The sequence below is a fragment of the Rattus norvegicus genome, chromosome 11, assembly GCF_036323735.1.
Source record: "Rattus norvegicus strain BN/NHsdMcwi chromosome 11, GRCr8, whole genome shotgun sequence".
Lineage (NCBI taxonomy): Eukaryota > Metazoa > Chordata > Mammalia > Rodentia > Muridae > Rattus > Rattus norvegicus.
Genome location: NC_086029.1, coordinates 54,179,898 through 54,207,467, shown reverse-complemented (window position 1 = coordinate 54,207,467; position 27,570 = coordinate 54,179,898). Strand labels below are relative to the sequence as shown.

The following is a 27,570-nucleotide window of genomic DNA, read 5'->3' as shown; positions in this document are numbered from 1 at the left end:
TTATAAAAATATTAAACATTTATTAACATTTATATTTATTAATTTAAAGATGCAATATTGTCATTTAGCTACTGAAATAAAATTTATCTACCATATATTAAATGTTCTCAGATTCTCCCTCATTAAATTGATGTCAGTGAAGGTGAGGGATGCTTTACATATATGAGCTGACCACATATCCAAACCTTCACAGCTGTGAGGCAGCACGTACATATGCAGGTTTACAGGATGAACTCAGTTTAGTTGGCCTCAGACAATGCTTGGCGGTTGCAACACCAAATACTACACCAACACATTATTCTTTTTGGCATGAACAAAGCACTCTAGTTGGTATATTTCATTTTTTATTGATAGTGACAATAAAAATTACATATAGACTAATTACTTGTGATCCCTTATAAATCTTTAAGGCTGTTTCCCTAACACAATTTGCACTTCAAAGTAATACAATGAACTAAACTTTTAGAAGACAATTAAAAATAAAAATACATTAAAGATATAAGTCATGACAGGATATCGAGATGGCTTACAAGTGGTATTTATACATTTTGATTATAACAATGTATAGATTTTTACAAGAAGCTGGGACTAGGGAGTTCCTAAGAAATCTTAGATTTTGTACAGTTAATGGCCAGATTAATAATGTCTCAAGTCCTAAAGTCCTTAAAATGTTCTTCCAGAGTCCACAAAAGCAAGCAGAATGTTGTAAAAATATTCTTAGTTGCATATATCTTTTAAAATAAATTTGAGATTATTCAGTATGCCTTACATAGATACCATTAATTGAGAATCGCTGAGGTCTCCAGTGACTATCTTTTCACGTTTTCACAGCTTGGATCTGATCTGATGATAGACAGACAAAAACATTGTCAGCCTCACAAGGGAAACACAGTAACCCTATTTTCTAAATCATTTTCTAAAGGTAACTCTATATAACACACGAAAGCCCTATGTATACATCTGTTTTCTTAAGGTACAATTAAGACTGCTGTGTTAAGTTTTATATAAGCTACTGTAAGTAAAGAATACAGGTTTTACAGGCTTATTAGAAAGACAGGTAGCAGTTCCTTTGGTGATCACTCCTTTTTTGGAAGCAATTACTTACAATTAATTATTTTCAAGTGAATTACTTACAACTCATTAAACACACAGTAATTCCTGAAATATCAGTAGCCTTCCTCTGCAACCTTAATGTTCATTCCTAGTTCCTGATCCATCTAGCCATCCTTCCCTTTCTAGTTAAGTGTATGATGCACGTGTCCATATTCAAGTGTCTGGGTGTGCACAGACATGTTGGTCCATATGTGGAAATCAATGAACAACCAAGTGTTGATTTTTATCTTCTTTCTTTCTTTCTTTCTTTCTTTCTTTCTTTCTTTCTTTCTTTCTTTCTTTTTTTTAAAGATTTATTCATTTACTATACATAAGTACACTGTAGCTGTCTTCAGACACACCAGAAGAGGGCACTGGATCTCTTTACAGATGGTTGTGAGCCACCATGTGGTTGCTGGGAATTGAACTCAGGACCTCTGGAAGAGTCAGTGCTCTTAACCGCTGAGCCATCTCTACAGCTCCCTTTATCTTCTTTCTTAAAACAGGTCTTGTTGTTTGCTGTTCTGTATACCAGGCTAGCTGCTCCTATCTCAGTCTCCCATCTTGTCATAGGCACACTGGGATTAGATATGTACTGGGAATTTCAACTTACTCAGACCTCATGCCAACACAAGGAGCACTTTACAAGTACCCTAGGGAGATGGGCCACTTGATCCTGTGGTTTGCTTTTACTGTCACAATACTTTGACATTGCCTGAGTAGTGATTCCAGGATATTCTCTATGGTCTTTTCTAGGCACTAACCAGTATTATATATGATAAATACTATCCAATACTGTACCAAGTAGCTGGTATTGGGAAGTTTGATGCAACAATTTATTTCCTTATATGAAACCTATTCCCACCTCAGGAAGATTGCGAAAGTCTCCACTGTCCTCAGGGTTAAAGGATAATGACAGTATTTATCCGCCCCTCTTCCTCCTTCCTCTAATACTATTTCTACTTCTTTTCACCTTGCCTCCTCTCTCTTTTCCTTCTCTTTGTGTTTGTTGGTTTTTGAGACAGGGTTTCTCTGTGTAGTCTTGGCTGTCTTGAAACTTGTTCTGTAGACCAGGCTGGCCTTAAATCTGCCTGCCTTGGCCTCCAAGTGTTGGGATTCAAGGCATGAGCTGGGCTGTCTGCCTAGTTCCTAATCTGCTTCCTCAGAGACAACTTAACTTCTGCCTACTCTTCAGTCGGATTCCTCAGATGATCCTCGCTATTGTCCGTCTACGTCTACTGTTGCAGGTGGAGTAGAAGAGAGGCGAGAGCCACAGAATTTCTCTATATGAAAGCTCGCACCTTCTCTTTGCAGTCAGTTCACTATGACCATACACAGATGTGTCTGGTGTTTTCCAGTCCAGAGGTAGTGTTTGAATATTTGCAAAGGATAATTCTTAAAACTTTTTTTAGGGTGAGGAGAGTCATGGTTTGTCTCTATGGTTTACAGTTCCAGATCTGTCTTTTATTTTTAACTGTATTATTTTCAATTACCAGCATATTCTGAGCCTTTGAGAAGATCTTCAAAGTCAATTATGCTGTGTACTAAGATTTTTTTACTGCCAGCTTAGGATTCAGTGTTTGGGGGAGTCTGTTAAGTCAATCAACATCCATCAGATCACCAGCTTTCCAGACAAGATTATCATTTGTACTACATGTATATGGAGTTAATATCTTTTTAAAATGTTGACATTATTATTAGTGATACCTGAGATTGAAGTATGTGTTCAATCCTCCATTTTTTATTAGAGTACTCATATGCACAGTATGTAAAATATAGGCATAAAAAATTGTAAGTGGAATAAGGTGGTAAGATCAGAACTTGTCTATGATGTGTATTTGCTTACACAGGATGGATGTCCTGGACTCATTCTTGGTATTCGATATAAAATTAAACGAGATTAAAGTCTGAAGTCTGTAGGCATTACTGATTTTTCATCTTATCTATAATATGATTAAAAACAAGTTTCAATATTTGGGAAAACTTTAAAAAAAATCTCACTTGAAAACTGGGAAGGTAGTATAAGTATATGCCTGTAGTCTCGTCATTGGGAAATTCATATGGTGAGTTCCAGGTCAGCCAGTGTTACATAGTGACACCCTGCCTCAGAAAACAAACCAATCCAAACCAAAAAACAAACAAAAAAAACCATTCCTCCTTCCCCCAAAAAATTCTTACTTGAAAGTTTCAGAACTAGAAGATTTAATACTGATCACTAAACATATAAAATTAACAAATCTTTCAAAAGAGAATATAATCATATGATTTAATATTACACAAAAATTCAATATTAAGCTTAAATAAATATGATCGGATCAGTGCAAAATGAATCTTGTTTAATATGCTAGGAAACTTCAGGATTCTGAAAGTAAAATGAATATAGTTCGAAGGTCATTTACAGTTAGATTTTTCTCTGCTTCTTTAGCTAATGAGCGACATTATAAGCTGGTTAGCCTTTTTTATTTACTTGTCTTGAATGATAGGAGCTTATCTCTCTTTATATTCAAACATAACAGAGAACAATAAAATCTATACTACTTGCTCTTCTACAGGAAATACAATACTTATCTAGTAAAAAACAAACTGATATATCCTTTTATTGTTTTATAGCTATGAAGTTTCTGTCTCATTTAAGCAGTGTGCTTAGGTAAAGAGTAAATCTGGCATGTATTGAAGGCTTTCCTGTGCACTATACTTTAATTCATATGCACAGTATTCTATAAAATTTAAATTTTAATATTCCAGATGTGAAAATTCCTTCATAAGGTGCAAAGATGTGTGTTAGTGGGGGGAGGGGTTAAAGGTAAGTGGAATAAATATGCTCCCTCAAAGGCCCAGCTCTTCTGCAACTACTACTGTGCACAGAGCTGCAAGGATGCTCGTACTTACCTTGCACAAAAGTACTTCTAACAGTATGTTGCTCTCACAAAGACTTGGGAGGTAAGGTACCAAGACTTGAAAGCTGGTACTGTAAAACTGGATCATTACTGACACCTAGTGGCTACTGCTACAGACAAAAAGTAAAAATACACAGGGAGCTGGGGAAGAAGGGAGAAACAGAAAGCAAACCCTAGATGTCCTACCATCACCTCAGTCCTAAGGTGGCAAGGACTACACTGAGAGTGTCGGCAGGCCTTCCACTGCATGCTGCATCTTCACTGGGAGCAATGGTCAGCACTGGTGAAGGGAGAGGTCTGCCAGAAAATTCGCTTCTCTATCTCTTTGAACTTTTACTCTCACCAGTTTCTTCTGGAAATCCATGCCATAATCCCCAATACTTCTTAAAATAATTTAAAATTTGAAGTTGATGGGTTCAAAGAAAAAATGTCTTTACTAATATTTAGGAACATTAAAGATGTTTATTTGTTTCTTATAAAATAGGACTAGAATGTTCTTTGCAATTTAAGAGTAAATCGTTTGTCTGAATAAATACAATCTAGAAATGAAAGTCTGTGTCAGGTGGGGCTTTAATCCCAGCACTTGGAGGCAAAGGATACAGATCTCCAAGTTTAAGCCCAGCCTGGTCTACAGAGTGAGTTTCAGGATAGCCAGGGCGATAAGAGAAACTGTCTCAAAAAGAAAAAAAGAAAAAAAAAAGAAAAGAAAAGAAAGAAAGAAAAGTCTGTGGAATTAGAATCACTAGAAAACAAGATTTTACACATCTCTGTGAAATGTGCTTTTAGCAGTTGTAGTAGGCAGATGAGTTTTTCATCCAACACAAAAGGCTGTAATTATCCAAGGGTTTCCAAAGCATGGAAGAAGAAAAATGAAAAACTATCCCACACATATCTAATATTATAATCAAGAATTGTAATGAGAATGTGGATCTCCTTTACTCTTATTCAAAGTACGAAGATTCCCAGTAAGAATGAACAGTCATTCTGTGTAAATTGAAAACTTCTGACTTGACCATCAAGGCTTCTCAGGAAGGACATAGCGAACACACAGCTGTCTACTGCACTGCATGCTGGCAGCCTGTTCTTGTACAGACAACAGAACCCCAGGGAACACTGTACTACCTGATACACTAGTGCTGTACCATTATACTACAGCTGATTTCATTAAGAAAACTGAACTGAAATTAACAAGATATCATTAATAGTATTTATAATACTAAATGGGTGTTAAAACTTGTACATAAAAATTATGTAATAAGTTATATATGGAATCCTATACATCATGATTCATAAAAAAATAGTTGTCATTTTGTTCTAGTTATTAACAGTAAGGCCCAATGTTTGTCCCAAACTTCAGATGTGCTTTTTAGCTACTAGATTTAATGAAAATCTGAGTCCATAAATTAAAACCATTTTCCAGATTTGTTATATTTATTGAATACAGAAATCTGCTAGAAAAATGTAATAAAATAAATGAAGCAAGGTATCAGGTACTTACTGTACTGTTTTTTCTGACAGCAGAAATAAAAACAAGAAGGGGCATTGATGTAATAAAATTAAAATATAAAGATGAAATGAACGAATGAGACAGAAGCGGGCTACAGACACGCAGCAGCTTGGGGTATACCTTGAAGCCAGTCCACGCCTTCCTGCAGTCCTTCTCCTTTGAGGGCATCACTAGCACTGAAAGAAAGTCCACACACAAGGTCCATTTTATGGTGCCATACAACTCTACGAGTCAAAACAGTATTTCTGCCATACTGCAAAGAAATGTATACTAATAATAGATGTTTGTGCAAAACTGATTAAATATTGAAATAGAATACAATATATTATATTAATAATATTATATATTCTATTGAAGTATAATATATTAATAATAATAATAGGAAATTAGAGTCTGAAGACTAGAGAGAAAACTTTGAGACAAACTTTGAGATTTGTAGTGATATTAAGAACACATAAAACACCAGGTTACTTTTCCCACTGTCCTACCTAATTTTCTAGAGTTTACTGTCCTACCCTCACTGCACCCAGTGCTCCCACAGCATTTATCTGTTAGAAATGTTTGACTTAGGTCACAATATAGTCACAGAATCAACTGACTTCATTTGAAATACAATTTATTTATAGAGTAAAATCCCATAATTATAACATGGGTTTGTGGTGGTTGTTATTGTTGCTTTATTTTTGAGGCAGGATTTCATAATAGTTCAAGTTTGACTCAAACTTGCTATGTATTGATTGAACAGATTCCACCCTGCAAATACAGGAATTCATGACAATATTATATGTTAAAGATCTAGTAACTTACTTTAAAATCCATGATCATATCAATATATAACTAAAATGTCTGAGTAATTAGAAATTGTTTTACATCATTTAGGAAGCAGCATCACCTAGAGCATAGTAAAGAACCTAAAGAATTCTTTCCAGTAGGAAAACAGAAACAAACAATATAAGATAAGCAATCATTCAGAGCACACTTTTCATCACATATGCTAACAGCAAGGCATTAGTATCACTTACACCAAAAAAGCCCAAGGTATTGATTTTGGCACACATAGTTCTAAGACAAGTAATACAGGAAACCTCTTTGTCCACTGGTGGAGGTGTCAGCAAGTGACTACAAACTTGGCTATTTCTCTGAGCCAGTTCTCTATTTACTGAGGGGTAAGCTGTAAGACTCAGAAGGAGAGCAAACAACAGCTCTTCAGCAGGTGCCACAGTGCTTGTGTTTTATGCGCCTGGCCTTGTCAGTGGCTACATCCTCCAGTTTCCCTTCGACTGCTCTGTTGGAGGATGGCTGCTGTTCCTGGTTCAGAACTGGTGCTGCCCCCCACCCCCCATGAGCACTTTTCTTCCTGGCCTCTAACTAGTAGCTGCTTTCCCAACCATGCTATCACATGAAATGGTCCCAGACTCAAATAGGCCACAAAGATAGGAAGTCCTCATGGTTTCCCTTACCCTATTGGTGTTTCTTCATCCAGTCATCTAATGTTTGTACAATTATTTCCTTATTAACTCTCTATTCTACATGTAAATATCCAAGCATATCACAAAGGAACTAAGTCAAAATATGCCAACACAATGAGGCCGCAGACTTTATGGTTAGTGATGATGATTAAACATGAAAGTCTCGACCTTTTCTTTAGTTTCCCAGACAATATCTAAGGCAAGGGACAGGTAATACTTTATCTCTATGTCACTAAGGACTACCGTCCATACAGCTAACACTGGAAAAGAAGGATAAACATATTGCTAATTTTGTGCATGCTTTTAAAAAAATCATAAAATACAGAACAAACTAACAAATGGAATGCTAATTTGAATTAAAAAGATGATGTTCAGTTTGAATTAAGGAGAAGCAAAGTTATAGGTATATTAAAAAAAAAAAACATCTTGACATTCTTCTGTGATATATAGAAAACACACAACCTGGGAATATAACACCCTCACAACATCGTGATTTCATCATTTACACAGAAAAATTTTGAGATGCCATAACTGAATAAGTAAATCTGTTTAAATTCAACTGTTAAGTTATTTTAGGTAGAAAAAGGGTAATTCACTTATAAAATTTGAATATTTGAATATTATGCTTTCTAGCAAGGTATCACAATACCCTGTAAAACCCAAGAATTAGTATTTATTTTAATATATATTGCTTTGGAGCCCAACAATTTGGAGTCCAGTGATTTAAGATAGTAAAGGTTTTATCTCAAAGAATTTCTCTGTCTAAAATCACATTCTTAACTACTAAATACCACTGGACCTCAGATTCAAATTCAATAACCACAGAGTAGCCCTGCCCTTCCCCACTGTTCAAAAGCAAGGAGGGTTTCACTATTTCCTTCCTGGGCAGAGGGATATTGGATGGGGGCGAGGGACCCATAGAATCCTGAGATATTTCTAGTATTTATCTAAACGCTACTCTGTTCAGCACCAAGGCTAGCTCTTAAATCTTTTCTTTTTAAAAGTACTATTAATTCTTTGGAATTTCATACAATGTATTTTGATCATATTTGCTCCCATCTCCCTAACAACCAACTTCATGCTCTCTCTCTCTCCTTCACTCTAAAACCTAGTCAGTCCAGTCTATGTGACCCCCAAATATTTCTGGGTGCATTTGGCTGAACCATCAGCCAACTCTTCCCCCTCCCAGTAACCATCAAAATGTCAACAGCTGCTCAGCCAGGAGCACAGCTGCGTTCCCACCCCAACTCCATGCCGTGGCTCCTAGGCTTCACTTTCTTGCTTCATATGCTTGGTCACTTTTAGTGTCAGTAGACTTCTCTGATTTGTGCCCAACTTCCTGTTAAATATTACTGTAACTCTTACAAACTAGAGGAACTGCTCTAGAGGGACATTTTAAGACATGGGAAGGTAGGTAGGTAGGTAGCAAAAGAGGATCTCAGTACAGTGGCACGAAAGAGTTAATTAAGAAAGTCTTTCCTAAATAAGTAGTGCAAGCACTTTCAGACACTGCTTGCTAGTGTCCACACACACCTCTGCTTCATCTGAACAAACATTTACAGGATATGTAACATGTGCCAGTCACAGGAGTGGGAAAGGAAAAAATAAGGCAGCAACCAAAACTTGTCAAAAATCCCAACTCCTAGGGGGCTAACCATTACCATGTGGTCTCTTTGTTGCTTATTTTATGGTTGTTTGAGGCAATAGCAACCCAGGACAACTAATTTGGTAAATGATTCAGGCAAGGTGACACCATAGTGGCTTGGCTGATTTCAGGTGAAGAAGGAAGCCACTGTGTTTGGAGTCAGAAGAGTAAGTGAGACATTTAATTGTTTTTCAGTATAAGAGGTTTTTGTTTTTTGTTTGTTTTTTTAAATATAGTTTTTCTAGCATCAAAGGATTTGTAGAGTTAAAAGCAGTATTTTCATGAGTACTTGCAAATCTGTGAAGCAAATACTTAGCTTACATTCTACTATGTCTGGACATTTATAAAGTGCCAAAAACAAAACAAAAACAAACCCTAAACAAAAACAAACTCACAGCCTTTTCAGAGAGACAAAATGAGAAATACAAATTGTTTACCAAATATGCCACGGCTTATCTTTAATGTTCTCTAAACACAGCAGCTGAGACACTTTCACAGAAGTCACTGCGTCTCTAAGATCCATTTTGTTTGCAAAGAACAAGATTGGAATTCGACGGTGCTTAATATCTGAAAAAGAAAAGAAACCCCACCTTAACACCGCTAGTGTTTTGGATGACTTTGCCCTAGCCCCCTAAAACTGAAATCCACACACATAAACATTTAAAGATACACAGTTAAATATTCACCTAAACCTGCAGTTCTCAACCTGGAGGCATAGCAGATGTTTATACTAAAGTCTGTAACAGTAGCAAAATTACACTTATGGAGTAGCAACAAAATAATTTCATGGTTGGGGTTTTCATAACATGAGGAACTATATTCAAGGGTCACAGCACTAAAAGGTAGAGAACCAGTGATCTAAACAGAAAAAAAAAAAAAGGAAAACTATTTGGTAAGATGATGTGCTCTCTGGCTAGGTGCTTTAAACCAAAGAATATGGTCAGAGAAGGAGAACCTAGCAGTCACAGAGAAGTATCTATGCAAAACAGGCAAACATTTCTGTTGGTTTCAGAGTCAACACAGACATCTAGACCTCAAGTAGGGAGAAGAGGAAGTGGATGAACTTTAAGTCATAGACTGCACAATGAACAAGGGACACTATTTTTAACAAGTTATTTTGCCTATTACAGTTTTGAAAGGATTTTCCCAAGATTTTGTTTTTGCTTTTTTAACATTTACATATTTAACTGTATATGCATTAACTGTGTATGTGCATGTTTGTATGTATGTGTGTGTACACATTCATGTGTGTGTGTGTGTCTGTGTGTGTGTATACTTACATGTAGCTGTGTTATGATATACATGGAGGTCAGAGGACAAGTCTTAGGAAAGAGTCAACTCTCCCTCTGTCTACCATGTGGCTCTATAGGTTCAAACTAAGGATGGAGGCCAGGTTTGTCAGCAAGTGCTCTTAGCTGAGAGTGAAGCCAAGTGCAAAAGAGCTTAGAAGTTAGAAGCCATAAGTCATAGATGGTAAGAGAATGTCCTCGCAATCTGTCCAATGTTGCACAATTGCCCTCCACAGGAAAGGCAACACACAGCAGCATCTTTACATGTTGTTAAAAAAAAGCCATATATTTCTAGCCATAACTATTATATCTAATTCCCCATAAAAATCAACTCATCGATTTAATTACTGTATATATTTATCTTTTCACCTAAGCAACACTTAAAAATAAAATGGTCAGGGGTTCCAAACTACCTGTATCTCCAGTTCTAGAAGCTCTGACACATTCTTTTGGCCTCTGTGGGTTCTTGCATGCCCAGGGTACACATAAATACATTCATACTTAAAATGCATACCACAATAATAAATACTAAAACCCAGTTCGTCTTCCTCCTACTTGAAGTTCTCCTCATTTCTTTCTGCTAACACTGAAGGCCAAACAAGCAAAAGCACGACTGCCTGTGTGGCTGCTCTGCCACACACGCTTGGCCACAGAGAAACCAAAGCCATGGCAGCTGATGATATCCTTCTGCACAGAAAGACACGTCCTCATGGCTGCCGTCTAATGTTCTCCTCTTACTACTGTTTATTATTTATATATTTAAGAAGGCAGAACTTTTAGTGCTAAGGAAAAAGAGGCCAGTATATAAAAACACTGTAAAAACCTTTGAAATAAAAAAGAAAAATTAGGCAAAGTTATTATGAACTTTTGTATAACCAATAAGCTTTAAAATTTACAAATTTAATTAGAAAATAATTTTATCTCATAACCATCTTTTTTATACTAAGGAACAAACCGACACCTACAGATGGAACCCCAAATACAGATACTATAGGTGGAAGAAGGTGCACCAGTACCTGGGTGATTTAGAAGGGTATCAAGCTCTTCTTTGGCCACAACCATTCTTAATTTATCACTACTGTCAACGACAAAGATAATGGCTTGTCCATCTCTGTATAATGTAAAGAAAGAGAAATGAAATTATTTTACTACCACACGCAGTCTTAGGCGGGCATCAAACATCTGGATTCTAGTAACTTGGCAGCTGTTTTAATTGAAGTACTTACTTTGAAAAATACCTTGTATAAAAATACTCATAAAACAAGTAATCCACTATTAAAACAATTTGTTATTTTAACTAAATATGGCTAATAATAATTCTGATCTATGATCTCCTTGAAGAAATAATTTGAATAAGGAATCATTTCCTCATTAAAAGCAGCTGTGGGAACTTATGTGAGTGAATATAGAATTATGCAAGCAGTAGAGACAGAGCAACCAGGGAAAGAGCAAAGTATCAGCTGAGGTGACTATTTTCTCTCTCTCTCCCCTGCTGTGTGTGTGTGTGTGTGTGTGTGAGAGAGAGAGAGAGAGAGAGAGAGAGAGAGAGAGAGAGAGAGAGAGAGAGAGAGAGGGGTTGGGGAATGTGGCTCCACTATGTATCCCAGCCTGGCTTCAAAATTGGTATGTAGCCCAGGCTGGCCTTGAATTTGTGGCACTTATTCCTTAGCATTACAAGAACTGGGATAATAGGCATGCACCACTATGTCTAGCTTGAGAGCTGGTTTTTAATGTGTGGCTATCTAAACCACAGATAGAAATAGATAGCAAAACAGAAAAGAACAAAGTCAGAAATTATATGAAGTTACATTTTTAGAGCAGAAACCATATGATCACTTGGATTTCTAATCATTATTTGTCTTAGAATGCAACCATGTAGTTAAGCAACATTCACAAAAATACTTACTTATAATAGTGTTCCCAGAGATTCCTGTACCTTCCTTGACCTGACATGTCAAACACTGTAAAAGACAAACTATAAACCAAAGCAAAGCATTAGTGTCTTCAAAGCAACTAAATTAAGTGGTTAACTTTTAATATTTTTAGCTGTTTTCTATCAGACAAATCATCATGGCTACGGAGTAATAAATGTTAATATTCAAGAAAAAATTAAGAATGATTTAAATAGATTATGCAATGGATAACATAAAAATGCGTCCTTTGCTGATGAGGTTTTCAGGAGTTGGTCTAAACTTTAAGGGCTGAGAGTAAACAAAAGGAAGTGGTACAAAAGGGCACAGCCCATGGGGATTTGAGATGATAAATGCTTTCCAGGTAAGTTTGGAAACAGCTTCATAGTCACAGAGAGAAGGGATGTTACCTGGACGATTTGAATTTCTCTATGCTAAATCCTATGGTTGGAACTATATCTTGAACTTGAGCCTGAAGAGAAAACATAAAATGTTTTAAAGAGTCACTCTGAACTTCATAATCAGTCAACACAAACATGCTGAATCAATGTACGCATGGCATAGTCTTCATGTGTACCTGGTCTCTGCTCTCAAGTTCATCACATAAAAGTGTAAACAACAATCAACATATGGCAACATAGACAGAGTGTTCAGGAGTGGGGTGACGTCTGACACAAAAGTGAATGGCAGGAAGGGGAAGGCCTACGGCAAGTTCTTGGCAAAGAATAGTGTAGAAAGTGGAATTAGTGCAAAGATCCTAGTGGGGAAATAACTTGCTACTCAGGAAAAATAGAAGGCAAGCTGCCAGAGGCCTGCTGCAGCTTGGGGAAAATGCGGGTCTGAGGTTAACACACTGGAGAGGTTAACTCTCTAACAGTACACGATGCTAGAAGGTAATAGTGTCTGGAGACTGAACACTAGCTTATTCTGTGGCTGAAAACCACTGGCCTCTGGCAATTAACACCTAGTGGTTAGATTAGGGGTGTAGCTGTTTTGTTCCTTCCCAGCAGGTCTTTCCCAGCCTGGGAGTTCATTAACTCCTTGTCAGCTAGAGAAAGTTCACAGAAAGAAGCAGTCACTCTAAAAGAGACTCCAGTCTTTGTTTCTGAGAGAGTGAATAAAGGGAAACAACCTTCTATTCTCACCCTTAATTCAAGATACATGATCACATGGTATTCCAAGTGCAAACATCTGCCTAGTGTATCATTAGTTTTGAAGTTTTGTATAGATAAATCCAGTCAACATTTTATCTTTTGTCCTCTTACCCACAATAAATTGTCTATTCCAGCTTACAGTTTTAGTTACCAGACAACGGCTTCAGAGTCAGCCCAGAAGGAATTCTCTGATTGCAAATCTGTTCCAAGCCTGCTTTCTATCCTAGTGAAATTAGCCCGTGACACATGAAGGTTTACAGAGCCTTAATTGCAGTTTTTATAACAATGAGGGCTCAAAATTACTTGTTTAAGTTTAGGAATTCTATAGAATCACTATTAGGAATTAAGAAATCATCAGCATTACTACAAGAGAGGACATCTTCGTTGATCTGCCCAAAATCTGCCCAATAGGGTAGGCTAATGCCCAGGAATTACCGAACTAATTTAATAATGACAGGAAAGGCATATCAGCAATAAGAATCAATCCTGAGATGAGATTTCTGAAGTCCTTGCAAGTCAGAATTTTGTCCATCGCAGACGATGCAAAAACACGGGGCTGTTTCCAGGAAAGTCACCTGCTAGCCTTAGCCTTTCCTAGATGGCTCCTGACAGCAGGCATGTCTAAAGTCCATTGCTAAGTAAAAGAGTGATACACACTGAAGTAAGATTGGTGAGTTATGATAGCTCTGGTAGGGAGTTCTACAGGAAAATCAAAAAGGGCAAGAGAATAGCAGGATGCACTCTGACAGATCTCACAGACAATTAAACTAAATTGACAACTGAACTCATTAAATGCCTCCTAGAATTTCCATCATCAAAACTTCATTCATTTAAGCAAAACTCTGTCGTCTTTATGATCCAGATGCTGACAAGGTATTCTTGACTCCTTCCTTTGTTACATGCCACCTATGAAGCCATTCACTCTGTTTTCCTGGCTCTGTGCCACTACCTGAATAGCCCTTTCCATTTGTTGCTTTGAATTACAATACCCTCCTAATTACTCCTAATTTGCTATGCCACCTGGCACAAGTTAAGTTAGGTTTGCTTAAATGTCAACGATATTATCATGCTCATAAAGTTATTATGAGAATTAAATGAGCTAATAGGTATAAAACACTTACAATGGTGTCCATAAACTTTTCAGAAATGTTTGCTACTATTCTAATTATACTCTCATTTTGGTTACTCTTATTCCTATGTTTACCCATATTGCCCTAAGAATAACTAAATAAAAAATCTTGTTATTTTTATGTGAAAATAAGAGTAGAACAAGGGAAAATTTGCCTCACATTACCTTGTTCACTCAGGTACTGTACTTTTGTAAAATTTAAATCCAAATGGAAGAGAAGCTGAGAATGAATAAGAGCACGGGAACCTTAGTAATGTGCTGTGAGTAGGCCTTTCCCAGAGCATCTCTTGTTTGCCTCCCCCAAGTCTGTTTACTCAGCGTTTCCTTCTACTAGCCTTTAAGCTGCATTAATATTTTCCCCAAAGTACTTTTCTTGTTTGCTAGCAAAATTATTTTGTGGCACTTAGGGTCTTGTCTCATTACTCTGAGGTTCCTTGAATAACAAACTTGGGAATAAAGTATTTAATTTTGTTGTTTTTTTTTCCCCATGATCCTACCATTTTTATTGAATTTTTTTATATCAACTACATGATAAAGTTTAAAAGTTTAAAGATATTGCAGAAAATATACACCAAATATCAACAGTGTCTTCACTGAATTATAATTAGAACACTTAAGCTGCCTCTACATAGTTACCTAGGTTCTCCACAAACTCCTCTTTAAAATTTAGCTTGAAGGTATAACAATCCCTCAACTTTCTCTTCTCCAAAGTCCTAATAAAGATAATGAACAAAAGAAGCTCCAGCAGTTGGTTAGGACAGAACAGATTCATATGCACTCATTTTTCCACTGAAGTAATTCAGAGTAAAGGCTGTCCATAGCATGCTCTCTGGAGATGGAGACAGTGGATGTCCTGGAGCCCTTGGACCAGCCACCCTAGCAGAATCTGTGAACTTCGGATCAGTGAGGGACCATGCATGTCTGAAAAGCAGGGTGGAAAGAAACTGAGGCAGAAACCTGAAGTCACTGTCTGGCCATCTGATTTTCCCTACACACAGCAGGCAACTCTCAGTCCCATCTCCAAAACGGAGAGTCATGTCTAATATTAATTCCCTTCTGTTTTAGCCAGGAACAAATACATTCAATCATTGGACTGGAATGGCAACAAGGAAGGCATGTAGCCTGGACCCTCTGAGTCTAGCAGAGATTTGAACAGTATCAACAGAATCAGAACAGAATTTCTAAAAGAAGTCTTATTTTTATCAAGTTTGCTAAAAAAATTTATCCTCCATGTAATCAACAAAATTCCCTGGTCAAAAATGATGATGATGATGATGATGGTGGTGGTGGTGGTGGTGGTGGTGGTGATGGTAGTGGTGATGACGATGATGATGATGACAACAATGATTAAATTCAATCTATTCATCTATCATCCCAAGCATATTTAAGTGCCAATCCTTACTCTAGGTATTTGTTATTCAATGCTTGACAAGTCAAGGGCTGTGGAGGTTTGAATAGGTACAGCCCCCACAGATTCATGTGTTTGAATGCTTGGCCATAGAGAGTGGCACTATTAGAAGGTGTGGGCATATTAGAGGAGGCGTGGCCTTGTTAGAGGAAGTATGTCAATGTGGAGTTGGTGTTTTGAGGTCTTAAATGTTCAATCTACCCCCACACATCCAATCTCCTCCTAGCTGCCTGAAGATCAATATGTAGAGCTATTGGCTCTTCCAGAGCCATGCCTGCCTGGACACTGCTGTGCTGATTATACTGGACTGACCTCTGTAAGCCGCCCCCGATTAAATGTTTTCCTCTATAAGAGTTGCCTGAATGATGGTGTCTCTTCACAGCAATGGAATCCTTAACTAAGACCGTAACTAAGTTAGTACCAGGGTATTACTGTGATAGGCCTGACCACTTTTTTGTTTGAAGGAATGTGGATTTTGCAACTCTGATGGGCCACACTAGAAGTGTGGAGGGCAGTGATACTGAGGGGAATATGAACTGTGAGGCTGATTCAAGAGGCTTCAGAGGAAATGACTTTGAGTCTGATGCCTACAGACTGTCCTTGTGTTATTTTGGTGAACAATGTGCTGCTTTTTGCTCTTGTCCAAAAAGTCTGTCTGAGGCTAAGGTGAAGAGATTTAGACTCCCAACTGCATTGGGAAAGAAAATCTCCAAACAGCCTAGTATAGATTCTGTCCTGTTTCACTCTTACAAAGAGCATTTTTGATCAAATGTAGCAAGCTGAGAAGGAAAAAATACAAAATGCATGCTTCAAGGATTAAAGTGTCACCAAAAAGTAGAATGGAGATAAATCCTGTGTTCAGGGAGATTAAAGATTAAAGATATTAAATGGAACTAAGGGAGTGGTGACCTCCAGGCAAGATTCCCATCCAGCTAGCTTCCATGTTGTGAAAAGGATGTTACCAAGGGTCACTGCTACCTATTCTAAATTTACAATGTGTTTGCAGTTGTACTAAGGGTACTTTTATCATGTTAGGCTTCATTATGACCTGGTTACTATTTTCACTTGGACGTAGAGATATGATTGTGTGTCAAGCTGACAATGAGTGGACTGTGATAGCTATTTTCAGTTGTCAACTTGATTATATCTGGAATGAACTATAATCCAGAAATGGCAGCACACCTGATCTGAACCTTGAGGCAGGAAGACAAAAAGCCTTGGATTTGGATCTTGAGGTTGGATGACATGTACGATTCGGATGGATATATGCCTTTAATCCAGATCTTGAGGCATAGTTGCCATGTTTATAAGGATCTATAATGAAAGGGAATTAAAGAAAAGCCTAGGTCCAGACATGGAAATACATGCCTTTAATCTCAACACTCAGGAGAGAGGGGAATTGAAAATCAATGTCAGTTTACAGAGCAAGTTCCAGTTGTGAGGAGCCAAGCTTGGTCAGTGAAGGAAATCATCAAAAGCAAAAGCTGGTGAGGATGTAATAGAATAGGAGAGAGCAGTGTTCCAGCCCTAGCAGGCAGCAAACGTGACAACTTAAGCCACTTGGCACTGGCTGTAGAGTTAAAAATAAGCTTCCAGTCTCCATCAGCACACAGAGCTAAGGCTGTCTCACAGCCCTCAGAACCAAAAACCTGCCCGGAGAGTGCTGGTCTCCCAGGAGGGTTCTCATTCCTAAGCCCACAGGTGAGACGGAACTTTCGATCCACTGACTGTCCCAAGTGGGTCCTACCAGGTGTGCACAGAGCAAAGGAACCACTGAGCAACCTGGGACAGGATCCTTCTGGTCACCATGTGTGCTAAGAGCTAAGTCTGTCCCGGAGTATACATCAAAAGCATGCCAGGAAAGAGATGGTCTCTCAGGAACCTTCTCACACCTAAGATCACAGGCTCCTAGGATCACAGCAAGGCCAACTAACATTAGAGATAACCAGATGGCAAGAGGCAAGTACAAGAACCTAAGAAACAGAAACCAGGACTACTTGGCATCATCAGAACCCGCTTCTCCCACCACACAAGTACTGGATATCCCAACACATCAGAAAAGCAATATTTGGATTTAAAAATCACATCTCATGATGATGATAGGGGACTTTAAAAAGAACATAAGTAACTCCCTTAAAGAAATACAGGACAACACAGGTAGACAAGTAGAAGCCCTTAAAGAGAAAACATAAAATTCCCTTAAAGAATTACAGGAAAACACAATCAAACAGGTAAAGTAATTGAACAAAACCATCCAGGATCTAAAAATGGAAATAGAAACAATAAAGAACCTGAAAGGGAGACAACTCTAGAGATAGAAAACCAGCAAAGAGATCAGGAGTCATAGATGTAAGCATCACCAACAGAATACAAGAGATAGAAGAGAGAATCTCAGGGGCAGAAGATATCATAGAAAACGTTGACACAACCATCAAAGAAAATGTAAAATGCAAAAAGCTCCTAACCCAAAACATACAGGAAATCCAGGACACAATGAGAAGATCAAATTTAAGGATAATAGGTATAGAAGAGAGTGAAGACTCCCAACTTAAAGGGCCAATAAATATCTTCAACAAAATTATAGAAGAAAACGTCCCTAACCTACAGAAAGAGATGCCCACAAACATAAAAGAAGCCTACAGAACTCCAAATAGATTGGAAAAGAAATTCCTCCCATCACATAATAGTCAGAACACCAAATGCACAAAACAAAGAAAGAATATTAAAAGCAGTAAGGGAAAAAGGTCAAGTAACTTTGAAGGCAGACCCATGAGAATTACACCAGACTTCTCAACAGAGACTATAAAAGCGAGAAGAAACTGGACAGATGTCATACCGACCATAAGAGAACACAAATGCAAGCCCAGGCTACTATGTCCAGAAAAACTCTCAATTAACATAGATGGAGAAACCAATATATCCCATGACAACACCAAATATACACAGTATCTTTCCATATATCCAGTCCTACAAGGGATAATAGAAGGAAAACTCCAACACAAGGAAGGAAACCCTAGATAAAGCAAGAAAGTAATAATCTTTCAACAAACCCAAAAGAAGATAGCCACACAAATATAATTCCACCTCTAAAAACAAAAAAATAGGAAACAACAATCACTACGCCTTAATATCTCTTAAAATCAATAGACTCAATTCCCCAATAAAAAGACTACAATAAAAAGAGTACTACAAGGCTGGAAAAAATATTTCCCAAGCAAATGATCCCAAGAAACAAGCTGGAGCAGCCATTCTGTTATAGAATAAAATTGACTTTCAACTAAAAGTTACCAAAAAAAGATAAGGAAGGACACTTCATACTCATCCAAGGAAAAATCCACCAAGACGAACTCTCAACTCTGAACACCAATGCTCCAAATGCAAGGCACCTACATTCATAAAAGAAACATTCATAAAGCAGAAAGAATACATTACACCTCACACAATAACAGTGGGAGCTTTCAACATCCCACTCTCATCAATGGACAGATCATAGAAACAGAAATTAAACAGAGACATAGAAAAACTAACAGAAGTTATGAGCCAAATGGATTTAACATATTTATAGAACACTTCATCCTAAAACAAAAGGATATACCTTCTTCTCAGCACCTCATGGTACCTTCTCCAAAACTGACCATATAATCAGTCACTAAACAGGCCTCAACAGATACAGGAAGATAGAAATAATCCCATGCGTGCTATCACGTCACCACAGACTAAGGCTGGTCTTCAATAACAACAAAAACAACAGAAAGCCCACATATACATGGAAGCTGAACAATGCTCTACTCAGTGATAACTTGGTCAAGGAAGAAATAAAGAAAGAAATTAAAGACTTTTTAGAATTAAATGAAAATGAAGGCATAACATACTGAAACTTACGGAACAAAATGAAAGCAGTGCAAAGAGGAAAACTCATAGCTCTGAGTGCCCCAAAAAAGAAACAGGAGAGAGCATATATCAGCAGCTTGACAGCACACCTAAAAGCTCTAGAACAAAAAGAAGCAAATACCCAGGAGGAGTAGAAGGCAGGAAATAATCAAACTCAGAGCTGATATCAACCAAGTAGAAGCAAAAACTAGAGAAAGAATCAACAAAACCAGGAGCTCATCCTTTGAGAAATATCAACAAGATAGATAAACCCTTTGCCAGACTAGCCAGAGGGCACAGAGACAGTATCCAAATTAACAAAATCAGAAATGAAAAGGGAGACATAACAACAGAATCAGAGGAAATTCAAAAATCATGAGATCCTAGCACTACAAAAGCCTATATTCAACAAAACTGAAAAATCTGGAGGAAATGGATAATTTTCTAGATAGATACCAGGTACCAAATATAAATCATGATCAAAGAAACCATCTGTACTGGCTAGTTTTGTGTGTCAACTTGACACAAGCTGGTGTTATCACAGAAAAGGAGCCTCAGTTGTGGGAATGTCTTCACGAGACCCAGCTGTAAGGCATTTTCTCAACTAGTGATCAAGGGGGGAGGGCTCAGACCATTCTGGGTGGTGCCATCCCTGGGCTGGTGGTCTTGGATTCTACAAGAAAGCAAGCTGAGCAAGGCAAGGGAAGGAAGCCAGTGAGTAACATCCCTCCATGGCCTCTGCATCAGCTCCTGCTCCTGACCTGTCCTGTCCTGACTTCCTTTGGTGATGAACAGCAGTGTGGAAGTGTAAGCTGAATAAACCCTTTCCTCCCCCACTTGCTTCTTGGTCATGATGTTTGTTCAGGAATAGAAACCCTGACTAAGACATCATCTAAACAGTCCCATAACCCCTATAGAAACAGAAGTCATTAAAAGTCTCCCAATCAAAAAATGCCCAGGACCACATGGGTTTAGTGCAGAATTCTATCCATGATAAAAGTCTTGGAAAGATCAGAAATTCAAGGCCCATATCTAAACATGGTAAAAGTAAGAGACAGTTGCCTCCAGCTTAAGGTTCAGGAAATAATATCAAGAATAATATTTAATAATGCCTACCTCTGACTTGTGAATCATGTTTCACATGCTAGCTTTATATAGTTTTAATAATAATATTTTCATACATGTTACTCAAAATCACCATCTGTCACTGATACGCACACCATTGTTTAATTATACACAGAACTTAGAAGAAATTTAAACAAAGTGAGTGCAACCTGTAAGTAAACTTAGCCAATTTGTGAAGATCTTTAGGAGAAAATAAAGGAAGAAAAAGAGAACATCCCATCTTAATAATCAAGATATACCTACACAGTCATAAATATGTTGGGGTTGGGGATTTAGCTCAGTGGTAGAGTGCTTGCCTAGCAAGTGCAAGGCCCTGGGTTCGGTCCCCAGCTCCGAAAAAAAGAAAATAAACAAATAAATAAATAAACAAATAAATAAATATGTTGCATATGTAGCAAGCTACAGTTCACTGATATCCCTTTGATATTCCTTACAAGACTAGCAGGACTTCATACAAATATATGAAGTTGTAACTTAAAAGGAATGTTTCATATAACATTTCTCTAGTATCAGGAAATGTCGAGAATAACAGAAATACTTACATTTGAGGGTTTCAGTTTGTTAATGATTGTTGTTTTCCCACTATTATCCAGCCCGAGGCATAAAACATGAACCTCCTTCTTCTTCAGGCCAAGTAAACCTGAAAGTCTGTCCAGCAATCCCATATTGTGGCTTAAATATTTAAACAGCAACTGTAAGGGAAAAGAAACTATTATTTCAAAGGTACCTTACACATGAAATGCATTTGTCTGTACATGAAAAATGAAAAGACAATGGCAGCACACAAACCCATCCGTGTGGCTTTGCTCCCAGTAAACAGTGTAAGCCGATTATCAGAAAGGAGTCTTAACTGAAATGCAGACTGGCAGCTTATAAGCCTTGGCAACAAGGAACAACATCCCTGAAGCAACCACACTTGTAATATTCAGGAAGGAACTCTTGTTAGCCTCAGTATCACGCGGAGTTTGCCAAGTGTAGTGTTATTTATGAACGAGAGTTTGGTAGATACGGAACACTACAAAGGCAACAAGACTCAGCTGCAGCGTGATGCTAAAGCTTCAAAAGCAGAAGAAAGGCAAGCAAACGTTAAAGGGGCAGATGTCCTTTGAACCACTAGACGAATACCTAAAACAGAGGATGGTGATATTTTTTAAATAATTTGTAATTATAAAAGTTTTACTGTTTTTGTTTTCTACAGAGTGGCTTCCAGTTTGGGTCGGGTTTTCTATTGGTAGACAAAGAATGTCCTTATTCACCCACCTCTTATATAGTTCTGCAATTTACCACTAATTCTTTGGGAATAATGGATACATTCCTTCATAATTTCAGTTAATCTTACTAAACTCAATCTTTTCTTAACTATCTACAACATCCGACCATTATGTACAAGAGCTTTAACTATAATACCATTGTAGAACAGAAAAGTAAATGCACATTTAAACACACGTGTGCGTGTACACATACAGATATATAGACAGAGGCATACATATATACACACTTGTTATAAACATACAAATACACACACACACACACACACATATATTTAGAAGAAAAATGTCTTGTCAACTTTCTGTTCCTAGAGCAAATACTAAGATAAACCAGCCCACAATTTTAGAAGCTCTAGTCTAAGACAGAGTTCCTATTGTTGGAGACTAAGCTCTTAAGATAGGCCTTTGAGAAGTGTTTATTATTAATGCCATGTATAGGTTATCTCTCTTTCAGTTGTTGGCTTAGGAGGGGAGGGTCCCAGAGACTATTCCAAACAATGTACAAGGTATTGTCATTTCTCTTAGTTGCCCATGGGAATTATGGGTCATTTCTCTTAGTTGCTCATGATATTAAGACACTATGGCTGAAGACATCACACACTTTGGTCACATAATATGGAGAAATTCAGCTGAGACTGACCCAGAAGCTTCTTTCCTGATAGCTATCTTTCATAGTGCAGGAAAGTGCTATGCAAAAACTGGAGGCAAGTCTACGTCATCTGTGTACTGACACACCTGATAGGCTGTATGATAGGACCTGATGTCCATGGGTACAAACATGGCATGAGGGTTATGGGGGTAAACCAATGGCTTTCTGGTTGGATTTAAGGCCTGCTTTTCAGGCAGAAAAACATAGCAAACCTGACCACGAACCCATAAATGAGGAGGGCATAGGGAAAACCTACTACTATCAGTGTGCTACATCAATACTGCTGTCTATACTTTTATTATTATATCCACAGATTAATGCAGCTTTCAACCCTTATCAGAGAAGCTTCTTTTTGCAGTGGATAGCTTTGATATAAAAATTCCCAACCAGTCCATGTCCATAAAAAAGTAACTGCAAAAGCTCAGCTCTGAATCAAACACCTTTCTATACCACATCCCTCCTCCCAAGGCTTAGGAAACATTCTGGAAGAGGAGGCAGAAAGACTGTACAAGCCAGAGGTTGGGGAGGGAGGTACAGTCAAGCAGAGACTTCTGGACATGACAGGGTCAATGTATTCATGAACTCTTCACCACCTTGGTTGTCCACACAAGAACTGCCCAAGCCAGCCAACATTCCAGCATGGGTTAGGGAAGAGCTCACAAGGCCACAATGCTATCTGAGAAGCTAGGAGTGAATAGCTACCAAGCGAATCAATTTCCTTCAGGGACACAGTCATTGGCTGGGTGCCCACGTAGATGGCTCCGTACCCATGAGCATCAGGGCAGCACTAATTGGAGCCTCTGGGTTATTTTAAAAGAAAAGCAAGAAGAGGACATAAAGTTGGGAGGGATTACAGGAGTGGGGGTAGGGGGTCCAGGAAGAATTGCAATTGGGGAATAGGAAGTAGGTAAGATCAAAATGTATTGCACACAAGTATAAAGTAAAGAACAAAGTAATATATTAAAACCATCCAAGCTATTCAACTTTCTAGAGCAATCTTTAAACAACAAAATGAGCCACCCCCAAAAGCAAAATCCATTAGCAATACAAGGAAGAATTACTTTGAAGTCAAATAAAACTGCTGCTAATATAATGCTTGCTTTGTGTAGCTTTATGTCTGTTCCTAGCCTCCAATGGCCCAGTTAAATTGCACTTCACATCTCCAAATGAAGCTTTTTAAGGGTCTTTCATTTGGTGTCATTGAACCCTAAATAGTACTATATGATACAAGAAAAATACTCTTTTACCAACCACGTCAGTCTACTGGCACTGCCATAATACATCTGTCTACTAAATATTTTTCTTTGCTCCCTGAACATTAATTTCCAGAATTCTTGAAACATTAATTCACCTCATTAACTCTCATGTTCATTTAAGGTCACATAACTCTGACATGTTACAACTCCTTTTAAGTTTCTTATGTATACCATCCTAAGCAAAGGGGAACAGTGGTGCCCTGAAAATGTTTGTGCTTTTGAGGGACTAAAGTTCTGCTGATTTTATTGTTTTCTTCCATTTCTTTATTCTTCTTTTTTAAGTTTGGAGAAAGTAAGATCTTAGGCACAACAAAGTTGTCCGAAGGCTAAGTACAACTAACCTGAGCTAAGTCAATAAAATGCTGTTTAACAGAAACAAAACCTGCTGTGACTGAGGAAGACTGGCTAATCAATGAGAGAAGATTAGGAAGAACTGGAGTCAGAATCTGCAACATGGAGAGTAGGGCATAAAGATTTGTAGTTGGATAATAAAGTTAAGAAACATATCACAAACACTCTCAGCCCCTGTTCATTCTCTAATTTGTTCCGAATTCCTTCAAAATAGTAGTTTAAAATTTTTACCAATATAATCACCAATATAATCACCAATTTACCAATATAATCAACTGTAATGAACTCACAAATAAAAACATCACACAATTAGATTACAGTAGCCACACAAGGAAAAACCTGCCCAGTTCCAAACTCTATGTATCTCAGTGAATTTCTGCACTTAGAAGGACTCATGGGGTTGGGGATTTAGCTCAGTGGTAGAGCGCTTGCCTAGCAAGCGCAAGGCCCTGGGTTCGGTCCCCAGCTCTGAAAAAAAGAAAAAAAAAAAAAAGACTCTTGTAAAGCAACTGGGCTTTACGTTTTAATACTAAGATTTTACACAATTAACACTTGAAACAAATGGGGAGGGGGTGCTTGTGACAGGGTTGAAATTAGGGAAATTACCTTTATACTCTTTCTCTACTCATGTCTGTTCAAATTTTCTAAAGAAAAGTATAATGTTAGGGACAGGTTGTGTGGCAAAATAGTTAAGTGCTTGTCTACAATGTGCAAAAGTTCTAGTTTTGATCTCACAAGAAAGAAAAAAATGAAAAATTATACTCTTAGCAGTAGAGATAACGCAGCTACTAAGAGGACTTGCTGCACTTCCAGGGGACCAGAGTTTGACTGAAGATCTTAAGCACCTGTAACTCCAATTCCAGGGCTGGCCATGCCTTCTTCTGGATTCAGCAGGCACTAGATTACATGAACAATTACATATAGAGATAGGTGGGAGGAGAGGAGAGAGAACAAGCTATAAAGTTGATGTTGTCTTGAGACTAGACTGACTGCCTTATAGGAAAAAAAAAAAACCAGCATATTGGTTAGATTAGGAACAAAATATACCTTCAGCTTAAAAAGCCTTACTGTATGTGCTGTAAAATGCCAGCAGAATTGATAGCAAATGAAACAACTCCTGTTCTTGAATCAAGAACCCTTAGGTCTCCTAGCTGCTTTCTGAGAATTATCTTTCCAGAGGGTTACTGGTTACCAGAAAAGCACTGAAGATTTAACATGTTATCCACATGTAAGAGTTTAGAGTTAAGCTGCAGAGAGAGACTAAGTAAGACAGAAAACTCCGGAAATGATATTTTGTAAACTTTAAACATATTAGTAGTGTGGGCATGTTCTTACTACCCCAATTAAACAATCTTAGTAAGTTAGAAAATTTTGATGATGAAATTTCATCTTCAAATAATTCATACATCGTATAAAAAGGCCCATCTTGGGCAGCGTTAAAGTCAACACCAACCAACCAAACAGCATTCGCCAAAAGCAGTTCAATATATTTTCCAGGCTCTTTAGTATTCGTCACAAACTCAATTCTTTTTTTTTTTCCCCATCTCTCACAGATTAGAGATGGTAACTCGCATGGACTAAAAAAATATGGGTAATAGCTTAGAGTAATTCTAAATAGGACAGGGAGAAGGTGTCCTCTGGCTACCGGGGAGGTAATGGCTGCGAACAGGTAGCAGGAACTTTTGAACTAGTGAATCCTGCCGCCGGTTCCACAGCGCTTACAGACACCGTAGAACCGTAGTGTACACATTTTAACATGGGTGAAGCTGATGGCGTGTAAAATTATACCCAACAGAGCTGAGCGATAACACATAGATGGAGATGAAGAGAGACAAAAGGCGGGGTGGGGGTGGAGATACCTGATCTTTGACGCCGATCCCGCGGCAATAGGGCTGACAAGGACAGGAAGGGACGCACTCTTACACCCGTCTCCGCGATGGGATCTTCCCCAGGAACCTCAGCCTTCCTCTCTATGCCTTCGTAGGAAGGTTACTCTGCTCCAAGCACAGCCTCTTCTACAAGTTGGGGTTACCGGCGGGTTCACCCGGGATGGGAGCATCAGTGGCTGAGCAGGCGCCACAGCGCGCGGCGTTCCCTTGGCAACGGGAGCTTCTTCCGGTCCTAAAGCCACGCCTATTCAGGCATTTTAGGTGTCCGCCGACGTGTTCTCCTTCCTGCGGCTGAAGAGCTCTGGGTTAAAAAAAAATGGTCTGATTCCCGCAGAATAACTATCAGAGAGTGTGAGCACAGAAGACATGGGGGGCCGCCAATGAGCTGGGAATCGAGGGGAAGCACCTTTGCTGCTGGGACGCGTGGGAGCTGTAGGCCCACGCACAGCCTGCCGGGTAGTGTGCTAGGCGGCCTTAGCTGCGCGCGCATCGCATCGCTTTTTGCTGGGCTCCTGGATTCTGATTAGGGCCAACACAGATTTGGGCTGACTGCCTACGTCCTGGGCGGAGTGAGGTGGGGCGAGGATCTGCTCAAATTTGCTCTTCCCATTACACAGACCCGTTCCTGGGCTCAGCTAGGCCTGAGAGCAAGTCTTATAGAAGTACCGCTGTTAGCACAGGCAGGAGAGGGAAACTGGCATAAAAACCAAAACCAGAAACATTATTTGGCATAGGAAGTGTGATCCTGTCCCTAGTTCTTAGCTGTCTGTTGTCCGGGATATTAACTAACACTAGACATGAATTTGTGATTACAATCCTAGGGATCAGAGAGCTTAGCTGGTGGCCAGGAGAGGATTTGATAGAAGTTACCTTCTTAAATTCACTTGGAGTTTATAGCAATACAAATAATTTGTGCTAATTGAAAGATTTTAGATAGATACTAACCGGCACATTTGTATTGTTCCCAACCGACAGACTATATCTTTTTTTTATTTATTTATTTATTTATTTATTTATTTATTTATTTATTTATTTATTTGTCAGTCTTCAAGCTAGGCATTTCCACCATCCTACTCCTTAATGGATGAATTCATTGTTGTGTCGTATAAAAATAAAGATAGAAGGAATATGTTTGGTGGATATGTAGTCAGATATGAGGAAAGGGCAGGTGGGGAGTCCGCAGGCCCATGCTAAGGCATCCCTTCCCCCTGAGAGACCAGCCAAACAACAGGTACAGTGTAGAGTTTATTCAGGGCATGGGGAGGGGAATTGAAAGGGAAATAGAGACAAAGAAAGGCATACTGACAGAGAGAAAGGGGGTGGGGGTGGGGAGGGAGGGAGGGAGGGAGGGAGAGAGAGAGAGAGAGAGAGAGAGAGAGAGAGAGAGAGAGAGAGAGAGAGAGAAACTAACTAACTCCTTTTATAGTGAGTCAGACACACCTGTAGGTAACTGTAGGGTGGAGCTTAGACAAAATGCTAACACTTGTATTTGAAAAGTTTCATCTCATATCACTTGCAGGATTTTACCTTTTTACTAGCTATCGGTATGTTTAACTACCATACTTGTTTTTTAGCCCATTAATGAGTCAGGCCTATTAATTGGACTGGGGGTAGGAGGAAGAAACTGAAAGGAATTCCATTAAAGAGATAGCGATAAAGACA

The 27,570-nt window shown here is 38.5% G+C and overlaps 1 protein-coding gene across 2 annotated transcripts; it reads right to left on the bottom strand.

Moving 5' to 3' along the window:
* Window positions 1–331: 331 nt before the first annotated feature.
* Window positions 332–27,197, bottom strand: Arl6 (ADP-ribosylation factor like GTPase 6). 2 transcript variants are annotated; one of them, XM_006248193.5, is made up of 8 exons: window positions 25,879–27,197; window positions 21,038–21,187; window positions 12,220–12,281; window positions 11,806–11,874; window positions 10,916–11,010; window positions 9,048–9,177; window positions 5,617–5,672; window positions 332–843 (listed from the first exon to the last, which is right to left on the bottom strand). In XM_006248193.5, exons 2-8 carry the CDS (start codon window positions 21,158–21,160, stop codon window positions 818–820), a joined length of 561 nt encoding a protein of 186 aa, XP_006248255.1. In that variant the 5' UTR covers window positions 21,161–21,187; window positions 25,879–27,197; the 3' UTR covers window positions 332–817. The 2 variants fall into 2 exon arrangements, with proteins under 2 accessions (XP_006248255.1, NP_001102312.1); NM_001108842.1 differs by lacking the exon at window positions 332–843 and having other exon boundaries at window positions 5,406–5,672; window positions 25,879–26,110.
* Between the last annotated feature and the right edge of the window lie 373 nt (window positions 27,198–27,570).